Source organism: Diadema setosum, chromosome 5, assembly GCF_964275005.1.
Source record: "Diadema setosum chromosome 5, eeDiaSeto1, whole genome shotgun sequence".
Classification (NCBI taxonomy): Eukaryota; Metazoa; Echinodermata; class Echinoidea; order Diadematoida; family Diadematidae; genus Diadema; species Diadema setosum.
In genome coordinates, this window is record NC_092689.1 from 8219915 (window position 1) to 8246338 (window position 26424).

The following is a 26424-nucleotide window of genomic DNA, read 5'->3' on the forward strand; positions in this document are numbered from 1 at the left end:
ATTTCTAACCCGATTTTGATTCTGTTTGCTTTATATGATAGCACTACATGGGAGCTTTGAAACTTCTATAAAGAATTTCAGTTGTGACCTTTGACCTTGACCTTTGACCTATATTGTACATTTTGCTTCAAAATGCTACTCCTTCGCCATTTCTAACCCGATTTTGATTCCGTTTGCTTTATATGATGGCACTAGGTGAGGGCTTCAAAACTTCTACACAGAATTTTGACCTTTGACTTCTTTGACCTTTGACCTTGATTTTTGACCTAAATTGTACATTTTGCTACAAAATGCTACTCCTTCGCCATTTCTAACCCGATTTCGATTCCGTTTGCTTTATATGATGGCACTAGGTGAGGGCTTCAAAACTTCTACACAGAATTTTGACCTTTGACTTCTTTGACCTTTGACCTTGATTTTTGACCTAAATTGTACATTTTGCTACAAAATGCTACTCCTTCGCCATTTGTAACCCGATTTCAATTCCGTTTGCTTTAAGTGATGGCACTTGGTGAGGGCTTCAAAACTTCTACACAGAATTTTGACCTTTGACTTCTTTGACCTCTGACCTTGATTTTTGACCTGTATTGTACATTTTGCTATTAAATGCTACTCCTTCGCCATTTCTAACCCGATTTCGATTCCGTTTGCTTTATGTGATGGCACTAGGTGAGGGCTTCAAAACTTCTACACAGAATTTTGTCCTTTGACTTCTTTGACCTTTGACCTTGATTTTTTACCTATATTGTACATTGGCTACAAAATGCTACTCCTTCGCCATTTCTAACCCGATTTCGATTCCGTTTGCTTTATGTGATGGCACTAGGTGAGGGCTTCAAAACTTCTACATAGAATTTTGACCTTTGACTTCTTTGACCTTTGACCTTGATCTTTTTACCTATATTGTACATTTTGCTACTAAATGCTACTTCCGGCGGGGACATATATTACGCACCGCGTAATTTCTACTTTTCCTTGTTGTGTTAAGGTTTCTCCAACAGACATGCATGCACATGGTTGAATATGAATCTGTAAATATCAATTTAATAAGGAATTGAGAGCATACTGTCATCACACCTCCCTTGGGGTGAAATTTAGAATTGATTTAAAAGTGTTTGTCATGCATGGGACTTGATCACATATAGCCAGAAATCCAAACTGTTCTACAAAGTTTATAACTGTTCTGTGGATGTAAAGACAACTGAGATGAATCAATTTGGCTATGCAGAAATGTATTGTTGTTGTTGTTTTGGTTTTTTTTTAGACAAAATTAATGAAATAGGCGATGAAGATAACCATAATCTAAATGAGCTTACATGGTTACAATGGTGAAAATATTGCATTGAGCAAATGAAAAATGCATGAAAATGTCTTCAAAAAATAATGCATAGCTGTAGTGGCAATACAATGTAAAGATTCTGTTTTAGCCAATTAATTGAAGCATGGAAACGATACCAATTTCATGTCTCGTGAAAATACTAAATTGTTATTATTTCTGTTTGTCATATCAACATCAAATGGTGATGTATTATGAAATAAAACAAAAACTGTAAAAAAGAGTCCTATGAAAACTTAGCATTATCTTTGAAGAGCTAAAACAAAACATGTTCATCTGCAATATGTTACTGACAATGGCTGAAATGTTCCTGTAGAGTTGAGCATACTGCGAATATTTCACCAAGATGTAGGCATTTTTTTGGAAGCTTTTGTTTCCCGAGACCAGATATCATTTTCTTGACTAATCTAATGTATTAGTACTGAAGAAGGCTGATTTTAAGGGGAAATAGGAAAAAATTAAGATGATAGAGAGTGCGGTCATGTTTACTGTACATGTATATATATATTTTTCATTCATTTATTCATGTTTTTGGTCATTTGGTGCTGAACTTCTATTTTACTCTTTAGATTTGGATGGCATCTTATGTTCATTGCCTATATAGCTACCATATGTTTGATTAAACTCTGCAAATCTGCATTTGGAAGTAGCAGCTGTTCAGAGTACATTGGTTCACCCGTACATTGGTTCATCCCACGACCACGTCATGTAGCATAACGAAATGATGAGATCTTTCTTTCCACAGGCTTTATATCTTTCTTTCTCTCTCTCTGTCTGTCTGTCTGTCTGTCTACATGCATTGCATCTTTTCTTCACATTCAGATTTCAAGCTTAGACTGCGCGGGCATTTTGAGTTGGTTGACGGGATTATATTGATGGCAGAAAAATTATTCAGTGAGCGAAAATGTGGCAGGGTGCGACTTAGGACAGATTTTCTGAAACGTGTGCGAGTCGATGATGTGCCATCCCTCCAAATTCCGCCTCCTAGCATTTTTGCACCATTACTCTTCAACATAATGGGGAAGTGGGCTGCATCACTGGAAATTCTGTCTGTCTTCAGGGGCAGCTATATCCTGTCGATTCAAATTCAAAATTCTTCTCTTCCTGGTTCAATAGAGCTGAGCAAAAACAAGAAGGGGGGTGGGGGAGAGGAGGACGGGGAGTTATTAGGTTTTTGTTTGTTTGTATTTTTGTGTGTGTGCTATTTATGACTTGCTACATCTTTCAAGCCTGAATACATTTTTTCAGTCATGAATAGTTCTAGAATGATCCTGGCAGGTTCCTTGAGACAACTCCCTCCAATACACATACTCTAATAATACAGTCTGACCTGTCCTATCTGGACATGTTAGGACCGGCACTTATCCGGATAAGGGATTTGGCTGAACATGGGAGACTCAATGTTTAATTCATGGAGCTGCTGAAGAATTATCGCTTGTTATGTACCACGCCCTGATTTAACCCGTTAAGGACTGTTTGATTTTGCTACAACACGCATTTCCCATAGACATCTGCCCGAGTATACTCGGGACTTGTCCTCAACAGATTAATTAAAAGTTTTCTGTCCATGTTCTTGTGGTGATTTAGGGATAGTGAATGTTTACAGAATGCAAGTTATTTAGATGAAAATTAGATATGAATTTATGTTAATTATGTTGAGAATAATATGTAATCCATGTGAGTTGTGCAGGAATTTCGTTTGAGTTTGAATCCCCCTTTTCCTCATAATCATTAGATTGAAAATAAAAAATCATGCCAAGATTGCATCCAGACGATAGAGAGATCAGGATAAAGGGAGACCAGATAGGACTGTACTGACTGTACTTGAATTGAGGTTTGACCCTTCTGTACAACAGAATTACCCATTCCCATTTCAAAACTATCTTGTATTAGCTGGCCTTTTGATAAGCATTTTAAATATCTCTTCTCCTCTCTCCTTTCATCCTGTCCAGTTTCTCCCATTAATTTTTCTGGATGTATTCTCTAAATTCATTCTCTTGCTTCACATTGCACGCTACTTTCTGAAGTGTATTTAAATTGTTACTGCCTGTCATTGAAGTCCACAGTTATATATATATTTTTTTCTGTCAACATACCTAGTAGTAGAATATGCATGCCCATTGATTTTGTTTTACTTAAAGCTGATTACCATCATATCCCTGAACCAGCTCATTACTTTCAAGTTCTACTCATTTAATTATGAAAACAACATTTTCTATGAAATAAACATAATAAATAGAAAATATAATCATACAGGTCATGTGAAATCTCAGAATATTATTGTGTTAGATTGTCTTTTTAGAACTTTCAAACATTCTACCTCACAGAAAAGAAAAAATGTTCTAATTGATATTTATATTCGTTGATATCTGACTAATGTCTGTGTTCACTGAAACTAACTCATGTGTCTTTAACTGAACCATTGCTTTACTTACGCTGCCTGTGTATCCCCAGCTGGTTGATCCATCAGGGAAGCAGACTGTCACAATCTTATGCTTTGCTTCATTAGCGCTGGCTTAGTGTTGTGGTGTCGTGTTCTTGCCTGGATGTTTTATTCTGGTTTTATTCACAGCTTAAACATTATCTTGTTATGATGTGTTTCATGGAGTATATATTGTACATTTGTCATTATAAATCAGTTTAAAAAGTAATGCTTTGTAGTACAGGACTATTTAAAGAATTCCAGTGATGCTAAAATGCCCCCCCCCCCCAAAAAAAAAAAACAAGCAAACAAACAAACAAAAAAACAGCAAATTAATGTAGGGAAAGGTCATATGTCCCTCTCACCGAAAAGGGTGAGAAACAATTCACAGTATCTAGTGATACGTGCAGTTGAGCAGAATGTGCCAATTTCCCTGTATCCGGTGATGAAGTACCACGTATCTTTTTTTTAATCATGCTTGAAAGAACATTTTCAAAGCACCCTTAGGAATTAAGGCAAGCTGCAATGTATGACATCATCATATTGCATCATGGGAGTGATGAGCTCGAGTGAGGAAAGCGTTTTTCCGTCGCACCCTGCCATTGTGTGTTTAGATGTAAGGTAGTTTGTAGAATGCTAATCCGAGAATTGCTCTAGAGGGCTTGACGGCAGTGTACTTCCTTAAATTATTATGCCACTCCATATCCATTCATAACTGCGTTTGATAAACCGTAGGGTTAAGCAAAAGAGAATGGTCTCAGCTTGGTCAAATTTGACATTAAAGGATGAAGTTATGGAATGTAAAAGTTTAATTCTTTTCCACAAAGTAGTGATGTGCTGTGACAATCACAATATGTAAATTTATGTGAGATGATGATGAATGTGTGACAAGTCCCTGCATTCAAATCAATAAATTTTAATTTTGTTACTGGATCAGAAGGTCATGAATTGTGTTGTGATATCTTAATTTCTTTTACAGACAGTTTGGGACTTGTGAGGTAATAATAGACTCAGCCTGTCATGATTATTATATTATGTATTATAATATGATGCTGTTATGATGCATATCACTGCCATTGTTGCTCAAGAAGAAAAAATAGAAGGGCAGAAAGATGCTATCGAATGCAAATATAACTCATTCAATTTTATCGCTTTTTGAATTTCTAAACTTGGGGTGTTGTGGACGAGTCCTTCAAATAAGATGAACTATCGTTCCAAAGTAAAAGGGTAGTGTGAGCAAAGATCGCTCTCCATAAAACTTGGTCTAAATAACAGAACAATGTGAAAGATCTTTCTGAACTGATTTGAGATGCATTTCTATGTGGTTGTTACCACTTACTAAATTGGAATAACACAGGTGCATTTGAAATTCCAAAAATTTTCCAAATCTATGTCTCATTTTGATGAAACTTGTATCATTCTGTTTGCTACAGTGTAGACTTATCTCTATGTAATACATAGTCAACTCAAGCAGTGGAATGGCACATTTATTTTAAAGAGGCATAATATCTGCCTCCTGCTGCTGCTGTGAAGGTAACCAGAAGTGTCCTATGCTGTCTTTTATTACTACTTGGAAGGACACTGCAACTAGGATTGCAACACTGCTGCTGAGATGAACAGTTGTTGTTTTGTTTGTTTTTTTGGCATTTTTATGAGTGTGTATCATTAGTAATGCTTTAGACAGCAGTTAACAGACAACAGCTGTTGATCTTCATGTAATTTCAGAAGTCTGATCAATACTTGATGCAGTACTAACATTATAGCAATGGAATATTAACAGGTAATAACATAATTCCGTATCCAAAGAGAATAGTCTTCATTTAATCACTGTGATTATCATTTCCATGTTATGACCACTCATATCATTCTCTATAGTATCAAGATAAACATGTTCCAACTGCTCTGTATCTTGCATAACCATACATGAACTAACAGTTTCTTCATCTACCGATGTGGAGGGTAAAAACAATACACTGTATCTGCATAGGACCTATTGTATGTATCCCTAATGTTTAACAAGTGTATAGACAGTGCAGAGGATCAAGTAGATTTTTGCTAATTAGCTTGATGGTGGCACTGCCTTACCCTACTTGCTCCCACTTAAATGTGCCTTGTAACCCCCTTTCTCCCCCGCCTCCCAACAGGTGGACCTATACTCCGGTGCCCTCTTCATTCAGCAGGCGCTGGGCTGGAATCTGTACATCTCCATTTTCTCCCTGCTCGGTGTGACGGCGCTCTACACGGTGACTGGCGGTCTGGCCGCTGTCATCTACACCGACACGGTGCAGGCCATGATCATGTTATTTGGAGCCCTCTGGCTGTGTGTGGAAAGTAAGCAAGTAGGGATTTGAAACTTGTGTGGTTAGAAATGTTCAGCAGGACCGCAGGATACTGGGCCTAAACTTCTGCGACTTTGCATTTATTTGTGCGTATATCCCATTGTAATACTCTCAACAGCTTTCACTGCAAAATGGAATTGCCAAAGGTGTGGATCTGACTGGCAGTGCAGCATGTTTGTGCATAAGAAGGTTTACGAGCCCAACCCCCAGCCATTAATCTCATCGCCTCGCTGCTCCGCTCTTGATCGTCTCTAATTATGCGAGCATTGGTCGCAAGCAATCGGCGATTATGGTAGTAATGTATTGAGACAAAAGATGTTGAAGAAATGTGGCAAGTTGTTCAAATGGGGTGATGAATACCCACAGTTCAGGCAGAATTCTCAGATATAATATCAGTGTTGTGCCACACAAATAGTCGCTCCTTTGGACTTTAGAATGGCAACATTGCATTTTGTGTAGCGTTGATGGCATATCGGATTCAGAGTTAGTAAGGCGAACTCTGAAGAATCTTGGCTGTAAAATGGACACTGTAAAAAGGTTTCCAGTATAGTGGAATTCTCTCGTTGAAATGGACCGTGCGCTCTCAGTGTGAAGCCTTTGTCGTGTATTGGCAGCTTAAAGGGAAAGTCTTCGTTTGATTGAGATTGCATCGATGTTTTGGTATCATGAATAAGATGAAGCTATGTGATTGTAGCTATGTGTGTTCAGAGATCGTAGAGCCTATATAGGCCTCCGAGAGGATAATACCCTCCATTGCTGCTCGCTGGAAGCATATCATTAAAAAAGCCTGAACATTAGATGGAGCAAACATAAATAACATGCTTGCATATTTCATTCTATTAAAATTCCTGGGCACAATTACGAAGTTAGAACACTCACTTACAAGTCTATATTCCATCTATCATGTCATATGGCAATATAGGTTTCAGAAAAATTGGTGGCTACCATAATCTCCAGACACTGTACGCTGACGCCATCCCCAATGCTACCCGCTATTTCAACGACAGCTGCGGGGAGCCACGAAGTGACTACTTCAACCTCTTCCGTGACCCGGTGAACTCTGACCTCCCCTGGCCAGGCTTTGTCTTCGGGCAGACTGCGGCCTCCTTGTGGTACTGGGCGACAGATCAGGTCAGTTTTTGAATAGTCCCTACAGGCAAATCCTCCTCAGATTATCTCTTTCTTCCTCTCCATCTTATGTAAGATCCATTCATTTTGTGTGTTTTGTGTCGCAGGATGCAACTTTAAATCATTTTTAAGGGGATGGTTTAGTTTTGGTTGAGATGAGGATTGAGCTTTTAACTTTTTGCGAAATACCAAGAAACCACTTCCTAAATGTTGCAGAGCATACAATTCTAAGAGAAATTCAAAAATTTATTTGAGGAAAATCAGTTTTGAAATGGCCAAGATATCCAAAAACAAAGTGAAACAAAGCAATGCTAATAAAAGGTGGGTCCCACCTTTTATTAGGATCCCTTTGTTTTGGATATCTCGGCCATTTCAAAACCAATTTTCCAATTTTCCTCAAATAAACTTTGAATTCCTCTTAGAATTACATTCAATTTCATATTTCATGAGATGTTTCTCATCCCACAAAGTTGGAAACCTGATACAATCCCTCTTAAGTCCTTCAAGAAATACAACAGTGTTACAGAAGATAGTTCAATTTCAATTTCAATTTCAAGTTGACCAGTACTGCAACATTGCTAGGGAATAAAAGGCCTATTTGCTCTTTGTAAGTGCATATCTGTTAGAAATTTGACAGAAAGTCAGTAAATGCATTAAAAAAGCACCTGTTGTGTTGCATCTGATGAGCTCATACATCATGACTGTGTGTGGAGTGTTAATTGTCATATTTCATTTGGCACTTAAAAAAAAAAAGAAAAACAATATTCACTTACACGGTAACATTCCAGAAGTCCCATTGGTGAAAATGAGGCTGCATTTAATGTTGTGTAGCAGTAACATAGAACAAAGTAAGAGTGTCTATTAGCACAAATTCAAGCCTTCCCTGCTGTCAACTTGTTTGTTTCAAGCACTCAGAGGATTCTGAAACTTAGCTCAACACAATCACAGACCTGCATTCTTGAACACATTAGTGGCTTCAAGTGAGTAAGAGGCTTCAGATGTCAATGTAAACAAATTCCTTCATTCAGAGGTTTTTCTTTCTCTTTTTTTATGCATTACTGGAGATGGGGTGTGCAAGTGATGCCCTATGATATGTTTTAAAAATCCGATATCTTATCCCTTGTGCTTCAAATGCTTATTATAATGAAAGATTAAAAATGTAAAAACAAAAACTTGGGTCAGGTCCACATTACAGCTTGTAGTTCTATTGAGGGTTGTATCTCATGTGGGAAAGTTGGAGTAAACCTAGCTCTTTAAACCCAGAGTATTCCTGACGAGCAAGTGTGGTAGGTGGTTGCATGCAGAGCTGTATGGTCAAGGCTAGTAACCACAAGTAGGCCTACCAGCATTCTCCAAACTCTTGTTGTTGTTGTTGTGTTTTTCATGAATGTGCATTCATAGATTTCTTGCAGTCATCAATCCCAAGGTGTTGCCATTTACAGCAGCATTTAATGATTCAGGCAAAAAAGAAAACAAAAACAAAACAAAACAAAGAAAAAAGAATGGTACATTACAGTGCAGATCCAGATATGTGCAGTCCAAGTATTTGCCACAATTTATATTGTATGTGGTACAGAATGACACAATTGTGTCTGGAAGCTAGAATACTGGGAAGTAATTTCTCATTTCCCCCACCCCCTGGAAAGTGCACACCGAGTGGGGGAAAATTGATAATGAGAACATAATTATGACCAAATAAATGCTCTCAATCACGCATGCACACCCACAAAACATGCACACTTTAGCATAAACAAGAAAGTGACCTGGTCAGATACGAGTGTTTTCTTTTTCCACAAAATGAGCGAACAGAAATTGATACTTTTCCTTTGAGAAAGAATATACCTCTTGGACTGTCATTGTATCCTCATAATATTCACCATATTCTATTTACAAGTAAAGTGAAACAAAACAAAGGAAAAACAAAACAAAATAAAACCACCCAATAACTTAAAGTTCAAGGGAAAGTTTTCTAGGTTTGTAGCATCACATGATTATGAAGCACCTGATACTCTCACTCTATTTTATGTTATCTCCCCTGTTCGTGAAGGATGGAAATTTGCCTCGCATCAAGACAGTTGTTTGAAATGACTGTAGTGGTATGTAAAGCAGCTTAGTAATGAATTTCAGGCAAGAATTTTGACCAAATGTGAACCACTGAAACATCAGGTGATTTTACTTCCTATGGGAGGTGTGTGTGTGTGGGGGGGGGGGGCTGTTTGGTGGCACATTAAAAGAAATATCCTAGTTACATCTTCTGGAACTGTTGAAAAGAAATAAATCAAAGAGGAGAGCAGAAATTGATCTACATTGGGAGGTTTTATTTGTTTGTTTGTTTCTTTTTATTTCATATTCCACATTTCAACAAATAAACCATAAACATAACAAAAATGCATGGGTGAATTGTCAATTAAACAAGTAAAATATGAGAAATCTACATGAAATCATTGCTTGTAGGGTGTAGATTCCCATTTCTCTATTTGATACAAATAAGGAAACCTAATCATGATATCATAGTTTTTAGAGCCATGAAACAGGGGTACATGCATTTGCCCAGTCAAACTGCTCCCACCCACTCAGAATAACATTCCATGGTACCTGGGATTAAGCAGAAAAATGCAAACTTTATGTAAACTGAAGTCTCGTTATGGGGCATTACAAAGTAATTAAGTGTATGATTTTCCTACTTGCTTGAAACATACATTTAAACAGAGTAATCATTTGCAGTATCATTTTAATTGACCAGCTGTAAAGTAGTAGTTGCTCACACTGGCATGAAAGGGGATTTGCAATTCCCTGCCATTATAAATATGAAAATATCTTGAATAATTGCAGACGTCCCAACCATTCTCAATTTGGAGAAAAGAATCTGAATTTGGACCGTTCCAAGCTCTTGTTTCAAAGAATTTCCTATTTCTCTTGATAACTTGACTACACACTCCAAATGGGAGCTGCTCTTTCATGCCTACTTTTGAGCCAAATCATCCCTATTTTGTTAGTCAGAAAGGTTGGGTGGTCTGATTATGCATCTGGAAAAATAATCTGGTATTGATCTTTCATATGAAAAGGTGGGCAAACAGGAATCACTAAAATGGATGTTTTTTTTTTTTTCAAACTGAAAGCCTTTATCTCAGGCGTAGTGCTACCTATGATACACTTCTGTATTCTTTTTGGACATTGACCCATTGGCCCATCATTGAATAGAGAAAAATAAAACAGTTCAAGAGATATCTCACCTGTTGCATAATCAGGCATATACTGGAAGTTCTACTTTTAAGTAGATCCCATGTTTTCTTAATATTTTCTTTATATTTAGCAGCTTCTATTTGCAAATTTCTCATGTTAACACGAATGGAGTCAACTCATTTTGTGATGAAATTCTTCATATAATATGTTTCCCTATAATGATGAAATATGGTAAGGTTCTGAGAGAAACTATCATTCCTTGTATAGATGCACAAGTTACAGGTGTATGTATATGCTGTTATTTTAGCGTACAGGTATTTTCGAGAATGAGGTCGTAGACATTTTCGCGAGATGTTGTTTTTGCATATTGACACAGAGGCCTTCATATTCAAGCGCACTATCATCTTAGCACATGGTGACATTTTTGCGTGTTGTTAAATTTGTGGTCCAACTGTGATTCGCGAAAGTCGCGAAAATTAACCCTTGTGAAAATAACAGCTTGTACAGTATACAAGAATGGAATTGCAAATGGAAACAATTCCTTTGGACCTCTTATATTTCTCCATTCTAGGTGATTGTCCAGCGGGCTCTGTCTGCCAAAAATCTGGCTCATGGCAAAGGTGGTTGCCTGTTTGCGGGACTATGCAAAGTGACCCCCCTCTTCTTTATTGTCATGCCGGGCATGATCGCGAGAATCCTTTTTCCAGGTAACCAAAGTTCATTACCTCCCAAGGTCTCTGTTTGGTAATGATGTCTGTTTTCCTCTCATCATTTCCTCACATGTCACTTGCAACTCGATTAGATCTTGTTGATAAGCTTATTTTTGTTTTTATTCCGTTCAAGGGTCAAGGAGCTAGATCTCTGATTATCTTTTACTTTCATTCCCTGTCAATCCTAAGTGTGTTGACTAGGTGCCTATATGAAACTGTTTTGTTTCCATGCAGATTGAATGTGATTTTCATCCCATATATGTATTTGAATGAGAAACTGGCAGAAGACCGTTTGTCTTTGTATTGATGATGGATATATTTTTTTTCAATGAAAAATTATCAAGGAAGTGGATGAAAGGGACTGAGGTGCCTGCCCCTTGATCTGTCAAGTGAACATCACATTTTTTAAGGTTCACACAACATTTCTAATAATTAACTCAAAGTTTAAAACTTGGATGATTAGCTTGTAGTTTCGCACCATGCTGACGTACTTGAAGGTTATCACTTTTAAAGATTAGTTGATTGGAACCATAGGACATCTTAGGGTTTATGCTCTATTCTCAAGCCATGGGCATCCCCACTTCTAGTTTAGCGCCTTGTGAACATGATAATCAATGAATTAGAAAGTTAGCGAGACCTCTCTGTGAACCGTATTCTCCTTAGATTCTTGGTCAACCTCCAGTGCATGCTGCAAAGCACTTTATTGTCGCACATCCGCAGTGCTGTGTGTATGCTTTTCTTTCAGTCCTGTGAATGAATTATCAAGTGGGACTCTCACTCAAAAGTTTATTCTTGAAGATTAGGTGTCATGTAAATGTGTGCCATAATTTAAACTACAAGCTAATTATCAAAGTTTAAGTCTTTGGTAATCATTAATATCAGAACGTTGCGTCAACCTAACTATCGTGATCAGGGGATTGATAGTCATCAGGACCAGTGCTTTATATAAAGAAAGTCTGGACAACTATGGTACTATATTGGACGCCATGTTGTTGCCCAAAGTATTACGTGTTACAGGGTTAGCGTGTACGCTCAGACGTAATAATAAAAACCCACCAAATGAGGGGTAGTGAACAATGGGCACTGCATATGAGTGCACTTTGGTAATGACATGGCTCCACGAAGATCATGAGACCCGTTTTGACCAATCACAAGCTTCGTAACTCATAAGCCGAAAACGGAGTTGGCCAGACTCTCTTTATATACAGCACTGGTCAGGACCATGTACATATCTGCTTATGAGGCACCCAGGGTGTGGGATGGAATGCCCACTGTTGTAACTATTTGGTGAGTAAAGGGATTCATCCCTGTCCGTCTTTCCTGTTGTGTCATGTCCAATCAGGAAAGAAGCAAAAACAGTCCTTTCAGACAGCTTCCTGACTCTTGCCAAGAGATAGGAAAACTTCTCTAAACTTCTGCTTGTGAGTTGTGTAGGTCAAGGAATTATATGTGCATGCTGGTCTGGGAATGAAGTGCAGGTGGGGGGGGGGGGGGGGGGGGGCTACAGACCAGAGGGGCAAGGAACACTAATAGTACATCCCGGCCCCAAGCTTGCATCATCTATTAACCTTTTGAGGACAAATCCAATGTATACTCCGGCAAGAGTCTATGGGATGTGCTGTTGTAGCCAAATCAATCCATCCTCAACGGATTAATAAATATTGACTTCTAGAAATATCAGTGCTCAGATATTTATGCAATCACCACTGTAGGTGCCAGAGGCATGATGTCTTGTGATTGTCCATTTACCCATCCAACCATCCACACATCTCCACCTCGTCCATTTGTCCACCCAGACTTTTTACGCAATTTAAGTCTTTGACATGTATGCGTCGGTGTGAGACCCCCGTGTGCCACATTATTCTGAGGCTGCATCAAAACATCAGTACATTTGGAAAAAAAAATATGATTTTCAAAGCCATGTAACTCCTTTTAACAGTGTTTATGCTAAAAGTGCAGTATGACGAAGATGTATGCTTTGGTATGATGTAACCCTCATGGCAGAGCCATAACCTTTTTACGTGCACATGATTGATATTCCAAACACAACCCCAAAACACACCACGAAACTGTATTAGTGGTCATGATTACATGGTACACATAGCTTCGTTAACATGTCTTGGAGGCATGAAGTTTTGAAGATCCAGCCTGGAGAGAAACTCCAGGCTGGAGTTTTTACTCCAAAATAAACTATGGAACACCACTTTTCAGTCCCATGGACTGTAAGCTATATTGTGATTAATTAAATTATGCTTTTGATATACTGTAGCATATTGCAATTAATCAATCAGTTTGTGCCCAGTGGTGCATTTTAGCAAAGTATATGGAAAGATAGCAGCCTGTTGACTGAGTCATTCATACGAATGTGCCACACTCTCAGGTCTGGGTGGCATGGCTTTTTGAAGACACAACCTGGACATAAATTCAGAATTTACCCCAAAATCACTATGGAGCACTACCATTTAGTCCTCGTGCACTGCAAGCTGTATTGTGAGGAGTGGAATCATGTGTGACGCTTTCAGTATTCTGGGGCATTTTGCAATTCACTGATCGGTTTGTGCCCGGTGGTGCGTTAGAGCAAAACATGGCTGCAAAGATGGCAGGCCATTGACCGAGTAAGGTTTGTGAGCGTGGTGCACGATTGTTACAGAAAAGCTCTCATTTAATTTTCATGAGGATTCAGGCATACAGCATGAGATGGAGTTTAAATGATTACATTTAGGGCAAATTTCTTGAGGTTAGGTTCATGGGACATCGGCTGAAAGGTCCATTTTGACTATTGTGCCATCACTTCAGGCAGGATTGAAATAGAGAGGCAATTATTGCATTATGGGATGTGGGATCAAGGTTTGAGGTCATTGTAGTGAAAACCTTCATTTCCACCCATTATTTCAATGAGAAGTGCCCAGTGGTCATTTAACTTGTTTGCATGGATATAAGCAAATGTACAATCATTTACATTAAAGATAGGGATGGAATGTCACTGTTAAGGATCTTTGTACTTTGGCTGAAAATTACATGTTACAGCCAGAACTTTTACAGCCAGATTAACTTCAGCTGTGAGTGTTTACTGGTGGCATTGTTTGGTGAAGAGAACAGATATGTGTGTAAACAATTATTTGTATGAAATCATAGATGTGAAGAGTCAAAGGTCAAGATCCAGTTTCAGGAGCAGGAGCATCAGTATGTTTATGTGTGTACTGATCACACAGTACACTTTACCGTCCTGTATTGCAAGTTGCTACAAGTACAATAATCTGATATCTCTTTCCCCTCTCCCTCTATTTTTCCGGTCTCCCTATAAATCCTTCCCTGTCTCTGTCTGTCTATATCTCTGTCTCTCTCTTTGTCTTTCTTTCTCTCTCCCCCGCTCTCTCTATCTACCTATCCATCTACCTATCTACCTATCTATCTATCTATCTATCTACCTATCTATCTATCTATCTATCTATCTATCTATCTATCTATCTATCTATCTATCTATCTGTCTATATTTATCTATCTATCTATTTATCTATCTATCTATCTACCTATCCATCTATCTATCTATCTATCTGTCTATATTTATCTATCTATCTGTCTCTCTATCTATCTGTCTATCTATATACAGTTGAACCTCTCGTATCCGGACAAGTCGGGACCGGGGCTCATCCGGATAAGGGATTTGGCCGGATACGGGAGACTCAATGCTTAATACATGTACATATACATACACATGTACTGATGTAGCCCATTGTAGTACCACATGTAGTAATGTGTATACTGCAACCTTTTCATTGTTACACTCAGTAACAGACCCCAAAATAGAGGTGTATGCTAATATTGGAAGTAATATGTAATTCATGTGTGTTTGTGTAGGAGTTCTCGAGGAGTTGGGAATCCCCCTTTCCTCCCGTAATTATAAAAAAAAAAAAAAAAAAAATCACGGCGAGATTGCGTCCGTATAATAGAGAGATCCGGATAAAGGGAGGCCGGATAAGAGAGGTTCAACTGTATCTGTCTATCTATCTATCTATCTAACTATCTGTCTGTCTATCTATCTATCTATCTATCTATCTATTTCTTGTATTTGTATGTAACCATTAACCTGTGCCTATTTTTCAGTGAATGTTAAATGTATGATCTCGAGAGGATTTTGCTTGAAGGCCACTGGGTTGTACATAGCCTTTAGCATACATGGTCTGGACTTTTACGGCCTATCCCTTTTGTGTCTGAATTGAGACTACTCGTGATACAATAGCAATCACATCTTTCAATGGGCCGATCTTTTCACGTGTTCCGTGACATTTGTTCCTGCGACACTTGCTCCCATTAAATATCTGCACGCTGAGCCAAACATAAGTTCTACCCTCAAACATAATCCTCCCACATACTCCTCACATCAAAATAAACCTAAAACCTCAATATCACAACATAAACCCTAACCCTAAGTCCTTGGAGAAAATAAGACCACATTAATTGTCACAGGAGCAAATGTTTTGTCACCCTTTGTACGATATTCATCTCAGTATTTAACCCTTCCACTCCCAGACATTGTTGCCTGCACTGACAACTGTGAAGAGATCTGTGGTGCCAAAGATGGCTGCTCCAACCTGGCCTACCCACTCCTGGTCATGCATGTTCTACCTTCAGGTAAGTCTATGGCTATCATTCTCTCAAAAGAATATGATAGTGGCTGCTAATGATACCAGCACATTCTCCCCGCCACTGCAAAACTGCAGCAACATTGACTAAACAACCATACGAAAGTATTCCACCATCACTATTATCTGGCCAAAGACATGAGTGAGCTGTGAAACGTCTTACACATGACCATTATTGCTGCTGCTATTGTGATAATTAGGCGTACTGCTAATAAATTGCTGAGAACTATAATCAATGTATTTCGTCTTTGTCACCATTAATGTCATTTACCTTTTTTCCCTTTTTTCATTATCATTTTTGTATTATTATTACTATGATGATGATGATTATGATGATGATTATTATTATTATCGTTGTTATCATCGTAATCATCATCAACATCACCATTATCATCATGGATGTTTATCATTGGTGGTATGTGTTGTTTTGTTAACCTGTTGCGGACCAGTCCCAAGTATACTTGGGCAGGTGTCTATGGGAAATGTGTGTTGAAGCAAAATCAGTCCTTCCTCAACAGGTTAATCAAAATATTTAGTGTCATCACTGTCAATTAAAATCTCAGCAGCAACCACATATATTCATGTAATATATGAAATTCTGTACATTTTTACTGAGATTGGAAAAAAATAATTCAAGTTCAAGCAACTTTGAAGGTACCAGCCAAATGTGCTCACAGTGGATTATGGGGAATGGCAAGTTTGTTTACGGACACACCTGTAACACACTGAGCCAAAGTGGCCAAGCTGTCTTGTTTGATTGCTGGCTACCATAGTTTCTTTCAGCCTGATCTATGGCTTAGCGTGAAGGTCATATGTGAGTGATAGAGGTTATGGCCTTGATTTTGATATTGTTGTGTTGTGGGGGATGGGGGGGGGGGGGGGACTAGAAAAACAAAGTCTTTAATTCAAACCAAGCATCTTTGGGTTGAGATTGTGATCAGTGTGGTGCTTCATTCATAGTCCATAATTCATAGAACATCATAAGAGAAGTGTTTCCCGTTAGTGTATGGAAGAAAAAATGAGATTCAAATGGATACATCACTGGTAGTCTCCAAGTCAAAATATATTTTCCTCCTTTGTTGGTGCTCAAGCTATGACTTTAGAGTAAGTTTGAGACATGCAATTATTTCCACCACATTATGTACATTCTATGCTTACAACAGACAAATGCCAATTCAATTCAATGTGTTTATTTGAACATACATTATAACAAATAATTATTTCTACCACTTGCTTATAAAGACAAGAGTCACCAGTAACTCTGTGTTTAAGACAAGAGGCATATCATAGCAAAGACAGTGCTGAAGCTATTGGAAAAAAGAAGCCTACCCAGTGAGCAAAACTATTCACAGTGATGGCTAGAATGACCATTTGGAAAACAAACCCGAAGGACAGCTACCTGCATGCACTTTGCTTCCAATAATCCACCCCACCCTTTTTTGTCTTGAATGTAAGTCGTAACCCATTTAGGACAGATTTGATTTTGCTATAAATGCATTTTCCATAGACACCTGCCCGAGTATTCTCGGGACTTGTCTTCAACGGGTTAAAAGGAGGGCATGTTTATGCACTATATGTTCTATTTATGATATACAAAGGACACATCGCCATCTTTGTCATCTTCACCATATGCTTATTCAAGACGAAAGTCACCAGTAACACTGTTTTTAAGACAAGAGGTATATATAGCCAAAACAATGCTGAAGCTGGTGACAAAAAAAAAACTGTCTAGTGAGCCCAAACTATTCACAGTGATGGCAAGAATGACCATTTAGAAAACAAACCATTTAGAAAACAAACCGTGCAAGGATAGCTGCTTGCACTCTGCTTCCAGTAATCCACCCCACCTTGTTTTTTCTTGAATGCAAGTATTAAAAGGAAGACATTTTTATGCATTTATGATAGAACCTACTTTAATGATAGAACCTACTTGCAAAGGGTGCAAAAATGCTTAAGGTGATTTTATTTAAAAAAACATCCATTGTACTTTGTATTAGTAGAAAGCTCAAGGATGCACTATCAACTGATACAAGTTGAGAGAAATCAAATACTTATGAAAAGGAAATATTAATGTTTGTATACAAGGAATTGCATGACAGGGAGACATATTCGTACAACAACACGGAGACAAAAATATCTTCATGTAAGCTCAAAGACCAGGTATAGGTCTGGGAGAGAGGATAAAGATCCGCCCCCATTTTGTCCACAATGCCTACCTTATCAGGCTTTCAGACCTTTGTAACTCATTGGTATCCCGTTGTTCACCTCGCATTCTTCTGCTAATCCTCCGACAGTGTGAACAATAACAACCCCTCTCCTGTTCCCAGTTGTCACAGAAAGTGCCCTTCACAGCTAGCATTCAAAGTTTGGTCAAAGGCTACCAGTGAGACTAATCACCATAAGACTTTAGTACTTCTACTTGAAGTATCTGGTTACTTGCATCAGGTGACTGTACGCTTTCTATTTGTCTGCAAGTTGGCAAGACAGTGCAGCAAAAGTGCAGTTTTTATTCCGAAGGCTGCTGAGTTTGAACCTTCCATTGCTGTGGAGTGCACGATAGCTGATGACCATTAAGGTCATCGGTCACTGGTCACTGGTCAGGCATGCCACAATGCAATGCTCCAGGCTGAGTTTTTCTTTTCTGGAATTATGAATCAAATATGATTAGGTGTCAGTGGTCATAATCAGTTATCTTGTTTTGGCGGCGATTATGTTGAAAGTGATCATTTGTAGCAATTAAAAAATGCAGCTTATTGTATGGATCAGTTGACCAAAATAAACTACACGTAGGTAGCTTAATTTACACATTTTAATTGATTCTTTGTAGTCTTTTTTTATGTATTTATTTATTAATGTATGTACCAGGGGTATTTATTTATGTACTCATAATTTGTTTGTCAAATTTCTGATCTATTCTTTATGTCATTTCCTTGTTTCTGTTTTTTTTTTTTTTTTTGCCATTGCTTTGATTTTCCATTCCATTCAATATTTGTAACTCTTTGAGCAAATTGGTGGGTATGTTTGGTAACAATCAAATCCCCTTTCTAAAGAAAATTCCATTGTAGCTACATAATGGCCTTCTCATCATACCTAGTTGGGGCATAAACTTGGACAAAAAGTGACATACCAGTGGAGATGATGTAATGTCGGACTTAACCCGTTGAGGACGGTTTGATTTTGCTACAACACGCATTTCCCGTAGACACTTGCCCGAGTATACTCTGGACTCGTCCTCAACGGGTTAAAAGACAGAATTGGTCATGGGAGTTCCAGTGCATGCTGTTGGCACTCTTACAATGTAGATTAAAGAGCATTAGTCACAGAAGGTAAAATCAAGGAACCAAAGAGAGAACCCTAGGCTTAAATTGTAAGAACAGATAGGCCAAGAAAGCAGTAGATTAAAAGCGCTCAGTCTTACAAATCGCCAGTGTTCCAGACATCCACCCAAATCTGATCTACAGATTATTGTTTTCATTTATGTTGTTGATTTTATTTTTCTGTCTGATGAGAGCCTCTAGTCCTGCATTTTCCACAAATCTCTTCTAAAGGGGAACTTTACACATGACAGAATCTGGCCCAAGAATGGTTTTTGAAAATGGGGTGTATCTGACTTTTCCCTCAGAAATTTCTTTAAAAACTACAAGGGGATTTTTTTTTCTCTCTCTCTGGACTCCTGAAAATTTTAAAAAGGAGGTTAATGAAAATATCTTTAAAAAATGATCAAATTTCACAATCAAATTCTGTTTACAGCTCATTCCTCATTCAAGATTATATTATTTTGAAAATGAAAACAATCTCAATGCTATACAACTTCAAGTTATGTAGCGATGATTAAGCCATGTCGTCATGTGGGTCAATGCAAATATTGGCGCCATTCCAGGTGTATCAACAGATCCACTTTGATCAGCTGGTTGCCACCATATGTTGTGCAGGTCAATACCTCATGTTTATCAATAAAAGGATAAAGTGAAAAATATGTCATCTTTTCAGACAAGTGCTACTTCTGTTGCTGATAGAGAGATACTTCATATATATCAGTACTCTTCATTAGTAGTTTACATCTTTAGGTGCATGTTATTGGAACATGTAGGCTCTGCACTTGGTTGTGTGGAATAGTGTGCAAGGTGCTGGATAGCGATTTCCCTGAATTCACTCTGCAAAACGTGTAATAAAAGTTGATGTTTTATTGGTTCATTATAATCAGTGTAGATTAAGCAATGTGAATACATTATGTTTCACAATTATTTCTAAGCAGGCTGGCAGAACCACATTTAAGATGTACCATACAGACCAAGGACAAGACTGTCATTATTTTATCCATTATGTTAGTGAGAAATTGTCTTTGCACAAGCCCGAAATTATACTGTGTATATCTTTATTTCTAGCTCTTTCTGTGTGTGTTTTTGAAGATATGAAATGTGATTGATTTTTCAAGATATCAAGGGCGGGCATGTGGTTTATCAGACAATGTTCAGAGTGCTTGCATAGCTCAAGTAAAATCAGTTTCCCAGTAGTCAGAGATGCCAGCTGTTACTCTGTTTTTTTTTTATTTTGGCAATAGTTTGCTTTTTTTTTTGATTGAAAAAAAAGAAGAATATATACTGTATACCATAAGTTTCATAGAAGATACTGTACAATATATTACCAAATCATACCAATACTACACAATTCATGTCTATTTTAGAAAAGTTAGAAATACTCATTTACCACCAAAACTACACCATGTCAGCCCTCAGCATACTGCTGTGCCTTTTACAAGGTTTGAATCTATGCATTGATAGGTGTGCAGGGCTGGCTGCTAATTCAGATGTTGTTTTGACTCAAAATGGTACAACAAAATATCATGTGATCTCAGAGCTCATGACCAGATTATGGCCAGGTTGGTGTCAAGTTGTGTGTTTATCATTAGTGCTGAATATCCATTGCCAAAAGAAACAAAGTACATAACCATTGAACTGGATGAAAAAAGGGCATGCAATGTACTTTATTAAAGAGTAACTCATGCTCCTTACATACAGTATATATATATATATATATATATATATATATATATATATATATATATATATATATATATAGAATGAAATCAAACAAGTAGGAGTGTCTACAAACTTTAGAAAAAAAAGAAAGAAAGCAAAACATTGAAGATATGAAATGGCAGAGTTTCACATATTTCAAAAGTAGTAATACATGTTTCAGTCACTGTTGCATATCATGTGACTTTATGGGGGTGATTAAGGTGCAATCTCCTCACAATTCTTCCTGTGGTTTGTGTGTTGCAGTATTAGTTGTCGTTGTTGTTGTTGTTGTTGTTGTTGTTGTCATCGTCATCGTTGTTGTTGTTTTTGTTGTTTTTCCATAACATCCAAGCTATTAATGATGTGGTTTTTGGAACCCAGTGGTACCAAACTGAAATCCACCTTTTTGTTCAACTGCTATTATTTCTGTTGTTGTTGTTGTTGTTGTTGTTGTAAGTGCTGTATCATGGGTTAGAAAAGCCTTTTCATGCATTCATCCATATAATTATCATCTACAATGCATTCATCCAGGCAGTAAATAAGCAGTGCATCTGTTTGTGGGATGTTCATGTATCCATTACAATGAGAACAAATAGGATTAAGTCAATATGATCAGCTGTGGGCAATTGTATCGATTGGCTTGCAAAACTGCATGCTGCCCTCTGGTGGTGTTTGGCGCATCAGTTTCTATGCTTATCCAGTCCCACTTTGGGTATCCATTTGATAGTCACTTAGTGCAACAAACATGTAACTTCAGTTCAATAAGCCAGCCAACAGGCATGTCGGTTTTTAAATTTACTGGGATAAGCATCTGTCATGTAATGATTATTCATGTAATCCTTATAAATGCCGCTTGCCAGCACATCCACCTGACAGCAAAAGTGGTATTTGGCAGTATCAATAGAAAGAGATTGTCAATACATCCAATGCAAAATAATGAAATGGATGCTTTCTCAAGTGTGAATTGACAGATCATTCTGCTCATCTGGTCTGCGCAAGTTTATTCTTTGTTTGAACGGGATTGATGAATCCCATAAATTGTTACGTAAAGCTTATGCATAATGTCGCTCTGAAAACGAGTGAAGTACCCCTAACCAACTGAGAAAAAAGAAAGGTCATTCGTACCAATGTGCCCATGAGCTAACTCCGAACTGGCTTATTCAATTCCATGTATTGAAAAAAGAAAAACCCCAAGACAAAAATAATGGACAATACATGATGAACAATCATGATGCGAATTGAGACCCCACAAGACTATGCTTAACCGCACACTTGGACCCTCATCTGTATGTTACAGTGATATAAAAAATAGGATGAAGGTCAATTTGATCATCAGTGATAAATTGCATTGCTTGCCGTGTCAACCTGCGGGCTGCTGTTAAGCGGATTTGGTGCATCAGTTCGTATGCTTACCCATTTACAGGTATTGATTAATATTCATTTCTCAGACTGCACAACAAACTACTGTGAACACAGGATGTCGTGTGTGATGTATCAGTTGTAATTATGATTGTCATACATTCAATTTTGCATGTTTGCCTATCCCTTCAATTATTCCAAAGCAGTAATTGATTTCACTTCATATTTTGGAAAGTAGGCCTATGTTACAAGAGATATTCAAATACTTCTCAGGCAGCTGTGTCTAAATTGATTAAAATGCGATGCATGTGTTTGCCTCTTTACTATCAATAATGAAGAGAAGGATAACCACAACGAAGTCGAGGGTTAATTATTCAGCTGCGTTTTGTTGCCACCTCCCAGGTGTTCGGGGCCTGATGCTTGCCGTCATGCTTAGCGCCCTCATGAGTTCTCTGACATCCATCTTCAACAGCGGCTCCACCATCTTCACCATGGACATCTGGCGTCACCTCCGCAAGTTCCCCAACGATTACGACATGGCCCAGATTGACAAAAAGCGGAGAAAGAAATATGAGCTGGAGCTCATGATTGTGGGGAGGTAAATTTTTTCACTTAATATTTCATCTATTTGTAATCATTTGACCCCTTACCCATAAATGTTTATTCTATATATTAGCCAAAAGGCTCCCTTCAGTCTTTAACAAAAACATTGTATCATTAATGTCGCTTGAATATAATGCTTGGAGATACAGGAATATTGATATTACCTTGTAAAGTTTGTTCTACTCCATATTGTTGTAGGTCCCATTTCTATAAAGAAACACAAATTAAAAAGAGGCACATTGACCCCCAAAAAAGAAGAAAAAAATGGTGAATAAACCGTGTCATTTGCGCCTGCAAAAAGTTAACTCGAATGTACTCTCTGTCCCTTTCTACATGTATCTCTCTCAAATTTTCTATCTGCTTACACACACACATACACGCACATACACATAATGTCATATATATGATTACAATTCGACCTCGATTATCTGGCCTCCTTTTATCCGGAAATCTCAATTATCCGGACGCGTTCACGCAGTGAAGGACTTTTTTTTCTTCATCCAAAAATTGAGAAAAAACAGTGACTTTCATGGATCTATTTCACTAATTTCATAAGATGTGCATGATAGGTTTCTCAATATCTATTGAGGTAAAACATGTATGATTTTCACATAAAGATATACTTTATTTTTGTGAAGAAGGGACTACAATATTATTTTGCGCAGGCTAGCATAGATTACACCACCGTTGCGGGGAACGCTACCTGCCTAGCTGCCAGTGCACTGGGACGGCAGCTTGGACGGCAGCCATATACATTAACATTGTGTCTCCCACATCCGGCCAATTCGCTTATCCGGATGAGCGCCGGTCCCGACATGGCCGGATAATCGAGGTCGAACTGTATATTAAATATATATATATTCTTCATTATACTTTTTGTTTTGCTACCCAGGATTAGACACACACACATTACAGTCAAGCTACTCATGAGTACATCGATTTGTGCACAAGTTTCATATACCTACATTTCATCATTGAATCTTCCATTGTGATTCACAGCTGGTGTTCCAAGTTCATGCACCAGAGCCCATCTAAGACCTGCTTCATAAAGGCGTTTGTTATTCTTGTAGATAAACACAATCATATTTTATTACTTCGGCAACAAACAGAGTTTATAGAATATCACAGTTGAGTGGCCACTGCCCTGACGTCTTCCATAGCATGTGCACTTTATGGTATCAAAATATGCTTCATGAATTGGAACTCTAGTGTGTGAATGGCACTGAAGTTTAGTTTGCTCTCTAAACTGATTTGAATGCATGATAGAAATGCTTGTCCATGATTGGTCATTATGCAATCACATGACTAATGCAGCAGGGATCAAAATCTTTATGTCGTGAGCAGTGACGTCAAGAGATACTGTATACCCCGTGTATTCAGCAAGTCTGAATTTTCATGAATCCAGACTTTACAACAATTTTGCAAGTGGTTAAATCCTTGATTGTCGAGTACAGTACTGAACAGAGAAATGTAATGTGCATATCACATTCATATCGGGATCAATATTTTCGCAAATAGCAGCTGACGTGCAAAATTCGCAGAAATAACAGCCTCGTGCAATATTCAACATATACAGTCATGTAATTCCAGAGTTTCAGTGGCTACCAATGAGGCTAGAATGAAATGATGTGTATTAATGGAGACCATTTAAGCCAGATGAACCAGCCCCCCCCCCCCCCCCCCCCCCAGAGAGAAAGAAGAGAGAAAGAGAAACCATGTGTATTTGTTTGAATGCATTAGCACAGGTGCACCAGATTTTTGAAATACACAACTTGTACAGTCATACCTGTCGATATTATAGCGGCCACCCAAGGGAAACGACAAAAGTAGCTATAGACTATAGTAACTATAGACAGGTGACCACTATAGACAGGTCGATGGCCTTTTTGAATTTCAACACTTGCATAGTATAATGGTATAAAATACTGCATGTTATTCTTTAAAAAAAAAGCAAATAAGTTTGCATGGGCAGCTATATTATGGGGATCTTTTGTAGAAGTCACTTCATTTTAGATTTTCTTTTAGCCTACTTCTGTTCTTTTGATAGGACTCTGTAGAATTCAAAAAAATGTAAAAGAGTAAAACGTAAAAGCTAATTTAGTCATGACTGATTTAATGGTTGAGCTATATTTTTTGTGGCCACTGTAGGTGGTTAGATATCCCCTACAAGATACAAAATGAGTGGTTGCTGGCCATGTTATGTAGGTGACCACTTTAAACAGTCTATAATACAGTAACTTTTTAAATTGGCTGCTATTAGCAGGTGGCCACTATAGACAGGTGGCTGCTAAGACAGGTTTGACTGCATCAGCAAAATCAGAGACAGAGGTAAAAAGACTATGACGTGACCACTTCAATAAAATATAATGTGCAATGATGTTTGTGTGTCTATAGCTGTCTTATTCCTGTCATTTTACACAGATATTCACTTATCCATTCCTTTTTAATGCACCATTTTTCATTCAAAACTGCTTTCTCTATCAAGGTTTATAAGTAATAATACTACATTTATAAAGCACATATGCACATGCTTCTCTATGCACTGTACAATTCAGATACAAAATACAAACAAACAAATGACTAACAAGTAAACAATTAACATAATAGATACAGTAATAAACAAAATGGGACAGAAGAAAAGGTGGGTTTTAAGAATGGATTTGAAATTTGCAAAATTGGGTGCATGTCAAATGCTTTGTGGGAGATTGTTCCAAAGATTAGGTCCAGCAACTGCAGAAGATCTGCCCCCGTAATATGACGTGTTTGTTTTGGGTGTGTGAAGAAGTGCTTGGGCGCTTATTTCCAATTGTCTATCATAAAACATACTTTTACAATTTTGCTCTTATTGCAATTATTGGTTCCTTAATGACTCCACCATATTCATATTGTATCATCATTTCCTGTTTCCATGCCAACAGAGTCTTTGTGATCATCCTAGTGGTCATCAGTGTCCTGTGGGTTCCCATTGTCATGAGCGGTCAGGGCGGTCAGCTCTTCCACTACATCCAACAAGTCACTGCATATATCGCTCCAGCCATAGCTGGTCAGTGCTAAACCTCAAGCTCCATTTTGTTGCCGAGTGTGTGCTGTTGTCATGACTTGTATCGTCACATTGACCTTTGATTTGATGTCTTTCCTTTTTTCCAGGAAAGCTTTGATGTACTGTATAATTATATGCTGTTATTTTTGCGAATTTTGCGAATTACTGTTGGAGCACAAATTGAACAACATGTGAAAATGTCGCCCATGCGCTGGTGTAATAGTGCACTTTCGACAGCTTCTTGTCAATTCGTGAAAACAGCATATCTTACAAAAATGTCCGTGACCTCCTCATTCGCGAAAATATGTGTACGCAAAAATAACAGCTTATGCAGTACATTGTGTAGAATTCTGTACCTCACAAATCTTCAGGCTTTCCTCCTGTTATTGTCCTACATCATCTAGGTCGATTAGTAAGGGATGCTGATTAAGGCTTCTTTTTTTCTTTCTTTTCTTTTTTTTTGGGGGGTGTCAATTTTCATGTCAGTATAATCGTAAGTGTTAAAGTCTCATTTTAGTATTAGAATTTATAACGAAGTGTAGTGCAGAAACATATTAAGCTATCTACCTATGTGACTGGCCTACTCAAGAGAAACTGAATAGAGTTCATGTTATGGGGTCATGGGCAAAAAGGTCTTTGATTT

At 37.9% G+C, this 26424-nt stretch overlaps 1 protein-coding gene across 1 annotated transcript in view; it reads left to right on the forward strand.

Annotated features, from left to right (window-relative positions):
• LOC140229052 (sodium/glucose cotransporter 4-like) overlaps window positions 1-26424 on the forward strand; it is a 63640-nt gene that overhangs the window by 34477 nt on the left and 2739 nt on the right. The window contains exons 5-10 of the mRNA XM_072309313.1: window positions 5903-6089; window positions 7020-7228; window positions 10980-11115; window positions 15649-15750; window positions 22541-22736; window positions 25660-25784. Of these exons, the coding sequence (XP_072165414.1) occupies window positions 5903-6089; window positions 7020-7228; window positions 10980-11115; window positions 15649-15750; window positions 22541-22736; window positions 25660-25784 (955 nt within the window). The remainder of the gene's footprint in view (window positions 1-5902; window positions 6090-7019; window positions 7229-10979; window positions 11116-15648; window positions 15751-22540; window positions 22737-25659; window positions 25785-26424) is intronic.